The sequence below is a fragment of the Sinocyclocheilus rhinocerous genome, unplaced genomic scaffold (assembly GCF_001515625.1).
Source record: "Sinocyclocheilus rhinocerous isolate Xijiao unplaced genomic scaffold, SAMN03320098_v1.1 scaffold36, whole genome shotgun sequence".
Classification (NCBI taxonomy): Eukaryota; Metazoa; Chordata; class Actinopteri; order Cypriniformes; family Cyprinidae; genus Sinocyclocheilus; species Sinocyclocheilus rhinocerous.
In genome coordinates, this window is record NW_015664459.1 from 840,536 (window position 1) to 854,048 (window position 13,513).

Here is a 13,513-nt window from a genome sequence, read left to right on the forward strand (position 1 = left end):
CTCGGAGGTAAGAAGTGGATTATCCTTCACCTGAAATGTTTGTCTTTTCATCCTGAAATGCAATGCGAGGCAAATGTTGGATCACAATATTAGGAACCACAGTTTCCACAAATCCCTTCATTTGATTGGGATGTTCTCTTTTATTCTGGACGGCAAGGGCAATCGAGCGAATTTTGCAGTATTAAACACGTATTTATACCGATTTCATCAGGCTCCGAAAATTCTTCAAAAAGAACACAAAGAATGGCCTTCTCAGCTGCCATAGTTGCAACTCTTGCGTCATCAGAACAGGGTGTTCAACGCACCACCGTTTCCGTTTAAAAAACGTTTTGCACCGTTTTTGTCGGGGTTGAACGCAGCCCTGGTATTGTGTGACTCCTAGTTGAGGGTTCCAAGTCGTCTTTTATTTCCTGAAGCAAATTAAAAATAACATGGCTTGGCAAATGATATTTTCGTGTTCTTCTTGCATTCCAAATAAATTACTTGTGGAAAAAATCCTCTCCCTTCTACCACGCACTCTCTCATCTCTGCGGTGCCTCCTCCTAGCAAAAAATTGCAGCCATTTCAAGCACAAAATAGTTTGACATGCTTTTTTTAGGCGTTAAATAATGGTGCAAAACTGCAAATACCAGTAATTTGACGAGCGCAAATGCTAGTGAAACGTGTTGCATGATTCATTTGAATACTCTCCTTCCATAATTTTTGCGTCTGAAAGGGAACCTCCTACAAATGCATACTCCATAAGGTCAGGCGTAAAGGTGTCCATACCTTTTCAGCGCTAATTCGTCACTCCGCATCTTTAGTAAAACCTGACAGTACTATTTTTACGCCAAAAGACGGTTTGCGCTGGCGCAAGCTGTTAGTAAAACTGGCCCTTAGTTAGTTGCATGCAAGTTCAAGATCATTTGCAATTCATGGTTTCACATCTGAAAGAGAGGCGTGCGTGCATTTTCTGTGTATACGTTCATTCTATGAATCACTTACGAATATATGAGAGATGATCTCAGATCAAATTTAGGATGGTTTCTGCACAACATTTTTTAAATGAGGCCCCTGCTGTTTCCTTTGGTAGAAATGGTAGATTTTTATTTATTTATTTATTTAATTAATATACAGTAGCCTATATATTGCTGTTAGCCCACATCTTCACAAATAATTATTCCGAGTGCCTCTATGTTGAACTCAAACATACAGCCTAGAGTGAGTTTGAAAAAGTAAGTTAATTTAAAAAGTAGGTAACTTTAAATGATGGAAAAGTTTTTTTATGTCGAATATGTGGAATACACATGATCAACTGATTTGGGGACACTGAAGGAATCAAAAGAGAGACTAAATTTGACCATTACGGTTCTAGACTTATTGGATGTCAGTATTCTTATTACAATGCCACCTTGTGACTGATTCTCACCAAATGTAATATACATCTTAATCTAGACTCCTCCTGCATATTTGCCAAATATCATATCAGTCAGCCATTTAGATTTGAAGTTCTAAGCTACTGAAGTTTGATTGGCTCCTGTTCGACATGTTTTTGCACCCCCAGTTGTAGGAGTCATTTTTATGCATCTATGTTTTGAGTTTTGTAAAGTTTGGATGTTGCGAGATGAAGATAAAGGTCAGTTCATGAAAAATAAAAAATCTAGACTATTTAATAATCTTTGACAAATCAAATATGATGGAAAAGACTGAAATGAAACTGGAAATGAAGAAATTAGTTTTCATTTTGTTTCTAGCCCTTAGGGTTCCTGAGTATATCAATATGCATGAATATGAATATGCAGTATTTTGCTAAACTTCTTTCTTTCTTTCAATTTTTGTTGTCATTTGTGGCATTTCAGAGTTACATGAAGAATCTCTACCTGGTGAAAACAAAGGTAAGATAAATATTTTACTATAATACTTATGTATGGTTTATGTAATGTGTACTTTTTGTATTATATTTATGTTAAAGTACACTATATGTGTCCTGTAAAGAATCCATATCACACTCTCCACATGGGTCTACATACGATGCTGAACCTTCATTAGAGTTCACAACAGAGGAATCAAGACCTGCAAACCAAATTTCACCAGAGTTGCCACCTGCAACTCAACCTGTGCCTACATCAGTCTCCACACCTGAATCAATTACTGAGACAACAGAATTTACAGAAGAACCCTCAGTAGAGTCCAAAGAAGAAAAAGAAGGTATGTTGAGCTTGCTTTTAATGTTGTTCTGTTTAAACAAACAGAACCATGTTCTAATAGCACCACACAACCACAGTCAGCACCCTTCTCAGGGGAAATCAACCAAATTTTTTTTTTTTAATTGGACTGCTTTGAAATACTTTACAGATACTTGTTGTGAAAAACACTATACTAATAGACATTATGCACTTCTTTGATTGATTAAGTTATTTTAAGTTACTGTAAGTCTAATGCTGTGGTGAATTATTTTACAGCCAAAAAGAAGAAACCAAAACTTCTTAATAAATTTGACAAAACAATCAAATCTGAGATCAACGCTGCAGAGAAATTACGCAAGAAGGTAAGATTCTATACTGTAAAAAAATAGTTTTTATTATGTTACTGGAAGAATAAAATGTTTTTTTGTAAAAATTTGGCATAGTATTTTTAAAAATTATATATTAAAAAAAAAAGTCGTCTTGTTTTTTTCAGGGGAAAATTGAGGAATCTCTCCATGCTTTTGAAGCTCTTGTCCAGAAGTTCCCACAAAGTCCAAGATGCCGATATGGTAAAGCCCAGGTAACATATAATCATTAAAGTTAACATTACTGTTTACATCACATGATGGTCACTCTCATTATTTTGCTTCAGTAGAAAATCCTCAACAAAATAGTTTTTTCTGAGAAGTGTGATATGTGTCCAGGCAGAAGATGATTTGGCAGAGAAAATGCGCAGTAATGAGATGCTGCTGAAGGCAGTGAACTCGTACAGAGAAGTAGCCGATCTCCCAGACGTACCACCTGACCTCATCAAAGCCACATTAAAGAGACGTGCAGACAGACAACAGTTCTTAGGTATACAAGTAATGTAGCTATATAATTATGGTGACTTCTCATTGACTGTTGTAAAATAATAATTGTTTGTTGTCCATAACAATATGAGAACATTCCCAAAAGATATTCCTTTGTCATGTTCCCGTTCAGGTCGTACAAGGGGATCTTTGGCTACTTTGGAGAAGCTAGTTCAGATATTCCCAGAAGACGTCAGCTTAAAGAATGACTTGGGAGTGGCACATCTGCTTCTGGGTGACAACAAGAGTGCAAAACGAATATATGAGGAGGTAAGATATCGCTATTATGTTGTTATTATGTTTACCAATTTGATGTGGATAACTAATTTCCCCTTTTTTGAAATTCCTCTTCAGGTTTTAGCTCGTGCCCCACATGATGGATTTGCTAAAGTGCATTATGGGTTCATACTTAAATCCGAAAACAAGATTGCAGAGAGCATACCGTACCTCAGGGTAATTCTGATTTTTATGAACAGAAATATACAACATATACTTCCACTCACACACACATACAAGTAATTAAATATTTTCTTCTTCTTTGTGTGTGCTTAGGAGGGTTTGGAGACTGGAGAGCCAGGAACTGATGACGGAAGATTTTACTTTCATCTCGGGGATGCTTTACAGAGAACAGGAGACAAGAGTGTAAGATGAAAGTAAGAGTAAGATTATTAAAAGGAAGTTTACAGAGAAAAAAAAAGTAAATTTGGTGGGGGTTTTTTTTTGCATGTGTTTAGGCCTATGACTGGTATGAGGCTGGACATCGGCGAGGTCACTTTGCCTCTGTATGGCAGAGATCTCTGTATAATGTCCCAGGGCTTCGTGCTCAACCTTGGTGGACGGCTGAAGAGACTGGATATACAGTTTTAGTCAAGGTAAAGACTAATATATATATATATATATATATAAGGTGCCTTGCGAAAGTATTCATTTTTTTCACGTTTTGTTATGTTGCTGCCTTATGTTAAACTGCTTTAAATGACTTTTTTTTCCACATCAATCTACACTCCATACACCATAATGGTAAAGCAAAAAACTGGTTTTTAACATCTTTGCAAATTTATTAAAAATAAAAAACTAAAATGATTCCCTTGCCACTAAAACCCACTGGGAGCACCTTAGCAACTGCATCTTCAAAAAAAACAAAAAAACATTTGTGTTAACCATCAAATAGCATGTGTTAAATTGTTTTGTTACTGTTAATCGGCACTTCCTGCAGACCGAACTGCAACAGTTGTCAACACTGTCTAAACCAGAAGTGTAGTGTCTCAAGACACAATGTCAAACATCTTTTAACTTAATGCATTAAAAGCCCCCCACCCCAGTTCTGTTCCAGTCTTATACTGTATGTAACTACACATTTATAACACACATACACTACCAGTCAAAAGTTTTTGAACAGTAAGATGTTTAATGTTTTTTAAAGAATTCTCTTCTGCTCACCAAGCCTGCATTTATTTGATCCAAAATACAGCAAAAGCAGTAATATTGTGGAATATTTTTACTATTTAAAATAACTGCTTTCTATTGAATATAATTTAATAATTTGAATATAAATTAATGCTTTTATTTAACAAGGATGCTTTAAATTGTAGCATTTATAATGCTACAAAAGATTTCTATTTCAGATAAATGCAGTTCTTCTGAACTTTCTATTAATCAAAGAAACCTGAAAAATGCAACATCATAATAATAATGATAATGATAAATGTTTTTTGAGCAGCAAATCAGAATATTAGAATGATTTCTGAAGGATCATGTGACTGGAGTAATGATGCCAAACATTTTGCTTTGAAATCACAGGAATAAAATACATTTTCAAATATATTCAAATAGAAAAGTTATTTTAAATAGTAAAAAATATTTCAAAATTGCACTGTTTTTTCTGTACTTTGGATCAAATAAATGCATGCTTGGTGAGCAGAAGAGACTTCTTTAAAAAAAAAAACACATAAAAAAATGTCACTGTTCAATAGAAAACAGTTATTTTAAATAGTAAAAAATATTTCAAAATTGCACTGTTTTTTCTGTACTTTGGATCAAATAAATGCATGCTTGGTACAAAAAATGTCACTGTTCAAAAACGTTTGACTGGTAGTGTATAATCGCTATTTCACATTAAATTAAGCCAAAAACATAGTCATATTGATAAAATTGATAAACAATTCACATTAACAGCATCTTCTCCTGAAATCCCCAGTGGAGATCTATTACACATTGTTTACATTGTTTGTTGAGTGTGAAAGAGAGCTCTGTCCCCATCTACATTTCCTGCCGATATTGAAAATCAAACCTGCAACCTTCGGGTTATTAGTCTGACTCCCTAACCATTAGGCCACAACTGCCCCTATAATTATTCAACACTTTAACTGTGAAGGAAGTGCACTTTGTATGCTTGTCTCTCTGCTTTGCTTTCATTGTGTTCATATGTCTTTACAGATGTTGGAACGTAACTGGTTGACCATTAGAGATGAAGCACTGTCAGTGTTAGATGGCACCAGTGGACAGTTCTTGCCTGAAGATGAAAATCTGAGAGAGACAGGAGACTGGGGCCAGTTTACACTGTGGCAGCAGGGTAAAATGTATAATTAATGTATAATATCCACCAGCATGTACCTTAGTTTTACCAACAAATTCCTTATATAATTGCACTGGATATGCATCCATCCACCTGTTTCCCAACAGCTTGTCCTATGTAGGGTCACAGGGATGTTAACGCCTAACCCAGGATTTTGTTTTTAGTGGTTCTTGCTTTTTTTAAGGTGCAGTCACATTTACCGTTGCTCTGCAAAATTTTGCATCGCAAATCCATTAGGAATCTGTGCGATCAGGGGTGAATTCACAGCATTGACCAACAAAACCCTGCTTAATTTAAAAGTGACTTCTTTGTGAGCAGTTCTTAATACATCTTAACCTTTTTTGATTGTAAAGTTCCTCTGCAATTAAGACCACACCTTTATTCAGAAAACCATTGGTGAGCACAAAATTATTTAAATGAGAAAATCATTTTACATGTAATCCACATGGTTTTTCAACTACAAGTTAAAACAGAGTCACTTCATTTAGCAACCTAGTGTGGATTTCTTTGAATATTCTAAAGTCTTGGGTGGTGTTACTGTTGTTGTTTTTTTAATATGTAATATTGAGACACTTTTGGGGAAAACGCAATGTGTATGCAAGTTTTACTCTTTCTCAGGTCGAAAGGTTGCTGCTTCATGTCGCCATGTCCCTAAAACCTGTGCTTTGCTGGAACGTTACCCAGAGGCCACTAGCTGCAAAAGAGGCCAGGTCAGTCACCAGAAATCAATTACAGTTGTACACACTTGCCTAGCTGTACATTTAATTTAGCTTCACCATGTCTCCTTTTTACAATGCTTATTTCTGTTTATGAACTGTTGCTTATTCACAGTTGCCTACTCATTTAAATGTTCCTCTTTTAGATCAAGTTTTCAGTAATGCAAACTGGTACTCATGTATGGCCTCACACTGGTCCCACCAACTGTCGTCTACGAATGCATCTAGGCCTTGTCATTCCTTCTAAGGGATGCAGGATTCGTTGTACAAACCAAACCAGGTCAGTTAAATCATAGAAACACAAGTTTACACACATTGATTAAAACTGCATTAACTACAAAGCTTTTAAAATGTTTCACTATTGGCAGCTCCATTTCCACTCCAACTAGTTGGTTACAGGGTTTTAAATGAACACTTGACAAGCATCAAATGTAAATAAAAAATTGGCGAGTTGAAGAACTTTGATATTTGGTTTATTTCATTTTTATTGATTTATTTTTGGAATTCATGTGTGGCATGGCTTTTATTATTTAAAAATGTATTCAGCACATAAAAAAATGTCACTGTTCAATAGAAAACAGTTATTTTAAATAGTAAAAAATATTTCAAAATTGCACTGTTTTTTCTGTACTTTGGATCAAATAAATGCATGCTTGGTTGGTAGAAGAGACTTCTTTAAAAAAAAAAAAAACATACAAACAATCTTTTGAGCGTTAGTGTAAATGTACAGAATAATAGTTGTGTGTTCACATGACAGATGTAAAAGTCTCCACTGCCAATAGCAGAAGATATGATGAATGCTATACTTTTTTTGGTAGATATCTCTTATATTAATGCTCGCTATTCTGGGCTCTGGCCCGACAGTCAAAAAGAGTCATGGTTGAGTCCCTTAATGGCTCTCAATGGCGTTGTAGTAATTATATTTAATGTGAGGGTAAATGCGAAACGAATGTGAAGAGCGCAATAACAGGACTCTAGCCCTGAACAGAGCTGATCTCTCTCAGCTGGACTCTGTCTCTCATCGTCTGATCTGGATCCGTGGCTCTCGAGAGCGTTTGTGGCTGTCGAGCGTCTCAGGTGAAGGCCAGAGTCCGGAAATGTCACTGTTCAAAAACGTTTGACTGGTAGTGTATAATCGCTATTTCACATTAAATTAAGCCAAAAACATAGTCATATTGATAAACACTGATTAAAATTCACATTAACAGCATCTTCTCCTGAAATCCCCAGTGGAGATCTATTACACATTGTTTGGCATGCTTCTTGAGTGTGAAAGAGAGCTCTGTCCCCATCTACATTTCCTGCCGATATTGAAAATCAAACCTGCAACCTTCGGGTTATTAGTCTGACTCCCTAACCATTAGGCCACAACTGCCCCTATAATTATTCAACACTTTAACTGTGAAGGAAGTGCACTTTGTATGCTTGTCTCTCTGCTTTGCTTTCATTGTGTTCATATGTCTTTACAGATGTTGGAACGTAACTGGTTGACCATTAGAGATGAAGCACTGTCAGTGTTAGATGGCACCAGTGGACAGTTCTTGCCTGAAGATGAAAATCTGAGAGAGACAGGAGACTGGGGCCAGTTTACACTGTGGCAGCAGGGTAAAATGTATAATTAATGTATAATATCCACCAGCATGTACCTTAGTTTTACCAACAAATTCCTTATATAATTGCACTGGATATGCATCCATCCACCTGTTTCCCAACAGCTTGTCCTATGTAGGGTCACAGGGATGTTAACGCCTAACCCAGGATTTTGTTTTTAGTGGTTCTTGCTTTTTTTAAGGTGCAGTCACATTTACCGTTGCTCTGCAAAATTTTGCATCGCAAATCCATTAGGAATCTGTGCGATCAGGGGTGAATTCACAGCATTGACCAACAAAACCCTGCTTAATTTAAAAGTGACTTCTTTGTGAGCAGTTCTTAATACATCTTAACCTTTTTTGATTGTAAAGTTCCTCTGCAATTAAGACCACACCTTTATTCAGAAAACCATTGGTGAGCACAAAATTATTTAAATGAGAAAATCATTTTACATGTAATCCACATGGTTTTTCAACTACAAGTTAAAACAGAGTCACTTCATTTAGCAACCTAGTGTGGATTTCTTTGAATATTCTAAAGTCTTGGGTGGTGTTACTGTTGTTGTTTTTTTAATATGTAATATTGAGACACTTTTGGGGAAAACGCAATGTGTATGCAAGTTTTACTCTTTCTCAGGTCGAAAGGTTGCTGCTTCATGTCGCCATGTCCCTAAAACCTGTGCTTTGCTGGAAAGTTACCCAGAGGCCACTAGCTGCAAAAGAGGCCAGGTCAGTCACCAGAAATCAATTACAGTTGTACACACTTGCCTAGCTGTACATTTAATTTAGCTTCACCATGTCTCCTTTTTACAATGCTTATTTCTGTTTATGAACTGTTGCTTATTCACAGTTGCCTACTCATTTAAATGTTCCTCTTTTAGATCAAGTTTTCAGTAATGCAAACTGGTACTCATGTATGGCCTCACACTGGTCCCACCAACTGTCGTCTACGAATGCATCTAGGCCTTGTCATTCCTTCTAAGGGATGCAGGATTCGTTGTACAAACCAAACCAGGTCAGTTAAATCATAGAAACACAAGTTTACACACATTGATTAAAACTGCATTAACTACAAAGCTTTTAAAATGTTTCACTATTGGCAGCTCCATTTCCACTCCAACTAGTTGGTTACAGGGTTTTAAATGAACACTTGACAAGCATCAAATGTAAATAAAAAATTGGCGAGTTGAAGAACTTTGATATTTGGTTTATTTCATTTTTATTGATTTATTTTTGGAATTCATGTGTGGCATGGCTTTTATTATTTAAAAATGTATTCAGTGAATGTTGATTGTCTTTCAGGGAGTGGGAAGAAGGAAAAGTGTTAATATTTGATGACTCGTTCGAGCATGAAGTCTGGCAGGAAGCAGAAAGCTACAGACTCATCTTTATTGTGGATGTCTGGCATCCAGAACTCACCCAATTACAGAGGCAGACTCTGTCACCAATATAGACGATTTGTTCAAAAACGGAGTTTTGAAAAGTAGGTCAACCGCCAATCGGCGTGACCGATTTACTGTCCTTAGCCAATCACAGATTTCATAAATCACAAATATCTATTGTGCTGTCCTGTGGGTACTGATTACAAGGCAATGTGAATGTATAAGTCTTATAAAAAACAATCATGCTGATAGTTGTAAATATTATAAGTGTGATTTTTGAAAAACATAAAGGATGGATTTAGAAGTTCAAGGGTTTTAAAAAGACAGTTCACCTAATATTCAATATCTTAATTCTGGTAAAGCAAATACGATTTGTAATCATGTTTCAGAAGCATGTTTTAGGGCTCAACAGTAAACAGTAAAATGAAAGATACAATAAGGATTAAAACATACATTTTGAGATTTATATCTTCGGTTAGACTGAAAGGTTACCTTTAGTAAAATAACAGTACAATGAGATGCATGTTACGGGACCAATGAAGAGATTAGAATATTAGAGAATGAGTTGCATTTGCTCTTTCTTTCTGGAAAAAAAGGAGACCTCAGTCACTTTTTATAGAAATATGATTGAACATTGCACTGTATGTTGTGGGTTACTTTATATAATGTGTGTCCAGGTGAATACATAAATGAGCAGATGTGTTAGCTATAAGAGATGAGTGCACAGCCATAAAAAAAAATCACTTTGTGCCTTTTCCAACCTTGGAAACTATTCTATTAAGGTCAAGTGTAACGTTTTGTGAAATGTGATGTGGATATGTTTTCTTCAGATTCACTGCAAGCACACATTTTATTAACACTACAAATTCTACATGATTTTTGTATACATGTTAGTTTACATAATTTCATCATGTGAAAATGTTTGTTCTTTGTATCGTTTGGGAAGTATTCAATTTTGATATGTCTGAAAAGAACAATAGTAATAATTTATCTCAATTATAACAATTAAAAAGAGAAAAAAACACTAATGAAGACATCAGTACATTTAAAGAATTCATCTAATCAAAAAAATAGATCTGTTCAAATGCACTTTGAGGTCCAGTGTATTCAGGTTTGTAGTTATAGATCAAAGCTTTTTCCTCTTCCGCTGTACTAGGAAAGCTGTGAAAACTTTTCCTCGCTGTAAAAGCAACAAAATGAGGAGAACGGTTACTCTGTGAAGGTCTAACTTCTTAATTTGTTAATTCATTGCATTAAAGGAATCAAATTTAATTAGGAGCTAATAAAAACACATTGTATGTTGCTCAGTAGTAGTATTATTATTAACCATACCTTCATTCACAAAAAAGTAAGCCATGTAGAATGTGGTCTTAATGGCTGAAGGTGTGTGGGGAATATAGGGCCGAGTCCACTCAAAAGCATTTTTCTCTGGATGCCATTGAGTAGCGTAGATAGGGAAATCATATGCTGAGGGTATGCATAAAAACAGTACAATGACAAGGTTGCTCAATAGAAAGAGGCAGAAAGCACAGTCTATATCAGGGGTCACCAAACTCGGTCCTGGAGGGCCGGTGTCCTACAGAGTTTAGCTCCAACTCGCCTCAACACACCTGCCAGGAAGTTTCAAGTACGTCTAGTAAGAGCTTGATTAGCTGGTTCAGGTGTGTTTGATTAGGGTTGGAGCTAAACTCTGCAGGACACCGGCCCTCCAGGACCGAGTTTGGTGACCCCTGGTCTATATGTTTCCTCTATCAATCCATCTGATTATCATCATCACTTACCTTCCATTGTGGACACAAACTCATTTTGTCCATCTGTGTTGGTACTTAAAACTCTGTAGAACTTTTTCAGGGTCTCACTCTTGGTAAAGTTCTAGATTTAAAAGTTTGAAAATGCCTCATTTTATTTCATCCAGCAAAAAAACAAAAATATACATTAAATCCATTACATGTGATATGTTCTTTTTTTTTTTGTACATTACCCTTTAAAATGAACATTGCCATGCATCATATTAATATTGCAATATTGAATATATTTCCCTGTGAGAACTAAAACATTTCACCAAATTGACCAAATTTCTATCACAGACATGATGTTGTGCATTGGCGTGTATACTGTATACTAAATAATGTCTGGTGATACTGTAAAGTGATAAACTATTACTACATTCAGTGAATACATTCCAAACAATCAAATGTATTAGACATTGTTTTCTAAGATTTGAAGGTGTATTCTTTTCCTGTTGTGTACAACTGGTTACCAGTAAAGCATACAATATTAAATTAAAAGTTTAATAAAAATGTAACACTAACTTGTTAATCATTTCTATTTTAATAACGTTAATTTAATCACTTGTTTATACATTTTATTATAAAGCAGGAATCAAGAGACTTTTTTTTTTTTTTGCCATACCAGCATCTATGCCTATTTTCATGGCAAGATCAATGTATTTTAAAACAAGCATCTAGTAGTAACAAAGTAGTAATGAAAACAACAATTGATTTCAATAAATAGTTGTTGAATGGTGATAGTAATATTTGCTACTCTACCTCTGTAGTAAGACTCCACTGATGAGAGTTCTCTGTGAGCGGTTCTGTTTCCAGTGATTTCATAAGATCTTCAGGAAAATCTTTGAACAGTCTACTGTCTCTAACATCTAAACAGCATTAGATAAATGAATAATATTTATACATCTATGATGACTACGACGCTTATTCTTAAAATATGTTCACTTATTTGAGAAATTTATACTAGCTGCACTGCAGTGGCACAATGATAATTACATGTTACATCACAGAGTACCAAGCTAATAGTCCATTTTTGTGAAATTTGTGACTGGAATTAAGCTGACAATATCACTTGCATTAACCATTATGTAAATATATTTGATTTTACAGTTAATTGTTATAAAACATGGCTTTACCGTCTGTGAAGTTCAGTGGCAAGGCAATACCACTAGTGTTGGTGTGGGACAACAGCAACTTCCCGCTTGTTAGCAATGTGAGAAGTTCAAATCCTAAACAGGTTCCCCATACAGGGAAATAATCACCATTTGAATTGGCCTGTTAACACACAAACATATCTATAAATTGGCTGGAAAATTAAATTACACCAACATATTGTATTCCTCTTACACCAACATAAGTAAGAGGAATGCCAAACAACAAAATGCAGTGTATATGTGTGTAAAATGAAGATCATTATGACTTTTCATGAATTTGTCCATTGCTCAGGGGTTAAAAGTTTTACCAGCCCTCTTTTATAGCTCATACACACAAATAACAAAATTGACTATAAACCCAAAGTCTGACCTCTGCAGCTCCATTTAAAATTGTACTTTATTTCACAATGTTTAACTCATTTCTATTTTACCTAACTATCAATGCTGCTCAAGTGTTGCTTAATGTTATGTTAATGTACTTTGGATACATTGTCATGCTGAATAATTGTACCAAATGGACCATTTGTACACAAACCTCAAGAGCAAGTCTGTAGAAAATGCCAGCTGCTTTGGAATAGCCAGATGATTCTAAACTGACTCCACCTCCAGGAAAAAGGACTCTAGAGAGAGAGAAAAGGTGTCACAAATGTTATTCAACCCTTATTGTATTCACTGCTATAATTATAAAAATACTTTACTTACCCATTTATGGATTTGAAGAGCTTTCTGTACTCATCATCAGACTTATTTATCCTAAAGACATTTTTTAAAAATAAGTTGTAATTTTGTGAAAATTGCAGTCTTGCACATTCACAAAAAAAGGCTTACTTCCACGTTGAAAAATGAGGTGGATAGAGAGCAGAGGGCTCTTTATGCTGCTTTATTCATTCATTATTTAACGCAGAGCTATGTAACCTTGTTTATAAACTTTAAGACATGGCTAAGTTGTAGTCCATTTTTACGTACTAAAAATAATAATAATAATAAAAATAAAAAAATACTATGTATGAATGACAGTTATGTTTCACATTCCATATTGCTTCTACTTTCACAAAATTCTAGGCAGTATGTAGTACGCTAGTAAGCCACTACGAACTCGATGTTTATGCTGCAAGTGGACAAGGAGAAAAAACACTGTTTCTCATTTTAAATAAATAAACCCTGCATGTTTACAGTGAAGGCATTTTCTCTATAGCAGGGGTGCCCAAACTCGGTCCTGGAGGGCCGGTGTCCTGAAGAGTTTAGCTCCAACCCCAATTAACCACACCTGAACCAGCTACTCAAGTTCTTTCTT

The 13,513-nt window shown here is 35.4% G+C and overlaps 2 protein-coding genes across 2 annotated transcripts in view; one reads left to right on the forward strand and one right to left on the reverse strand.

Annotated features, from left to right (window-relative positions):
• unm_hu7910 (un-named hu7910) overlaps positions 1–9,988 on the forward strand; it is a 64,354-nt gene extending 54,366 nt beyond the window's left edge. Inside the window, exons 5-17 of the mRNA XM_016540852.1 lie at positions 1,839–1,874; positions 1,975–2,187; positions 2,442–2,527; positions 2,659–2,745; positions 2,870–3,020; positions 3,150–3,286; positions 3,371–3,469; positions 3,569–3,658; positions 3,751–3,888; positions 5,453–5,588; positions 6,210–6,301; positions 6,454–6,587; positions 9,199–9,988. Coding sequence (XP_016396338.1) covers positions 1,839–1,874; positions 1,975–2,187; positions 2,442–2,527; positions 2,659–2,745; positions 2,870–3,020; positions 3,150–3,286; positions 3,371–3,469; positions 3,569–3,658; positions 3,751–3,888; positions 5,453–5,588; positions 6,210–6,301; positions 6,454–6,587; positions 9,199–9,349 — 1,550 coding nt within the window. The 3' untranslated portion in view covers positions 9,350–9,988. The remainder of the gene's footprint in view (positions 1–1,838; positions 1,875–1,974; positions 2,188–2,441; positions 2,528–2,658; positions 2,746–2,869; positions 3,021–3,149; positions 3,287–3,370; positions 3,470–3,568; positions 3,659–3,750; positions 3,889–5,452; positions 5,589–6,209; positions 6,302–6,453; positions 6,588–9,198) is intronic.
• An 85-nt stretch (positions 9,989–10,073) lies between these two features.
• Positions 10,074–13,513, reverse strand: part of ggh (gamma-glutamyl hydrolase (conjugase, folylpolygammaglutamyl hydrolase)) — a 4,051-nt gene continuing 611 nt past the window's right edge. The window contains exons 3-9 of the mRNA XM_016540858.1: positions 12,922–12,972; positions 12,755–12,839; positions 12,202–12,340; positions 11,828–11,934; positions 11,060–11,150; positions 10,611–10,745; positions 10,074–10,458 (exon numbers count right to left, since the gene is read on the reverse strand). Of these exons, the coding sequence (XP_016396344.1) occupies positions 10,337–10,458; positions 10,611–10,745; positions 11,060–11,150; positions 11,828–11,934; positions 12,202–12,340; positions 12,755–12,839; positions 12,922–12,972 (730 nt within the window). The 3' untranslated portion in view covers positions 10,074–10,336. The remainder of the gene's footprint in view (positions 10,459–10,610; positions 10,746–11,059; positions 11,151–11,827; positions 11,935–12,201; positions 12,341–12,754; positions 12,840–12,921; positions 12,973–13,513) is intronic.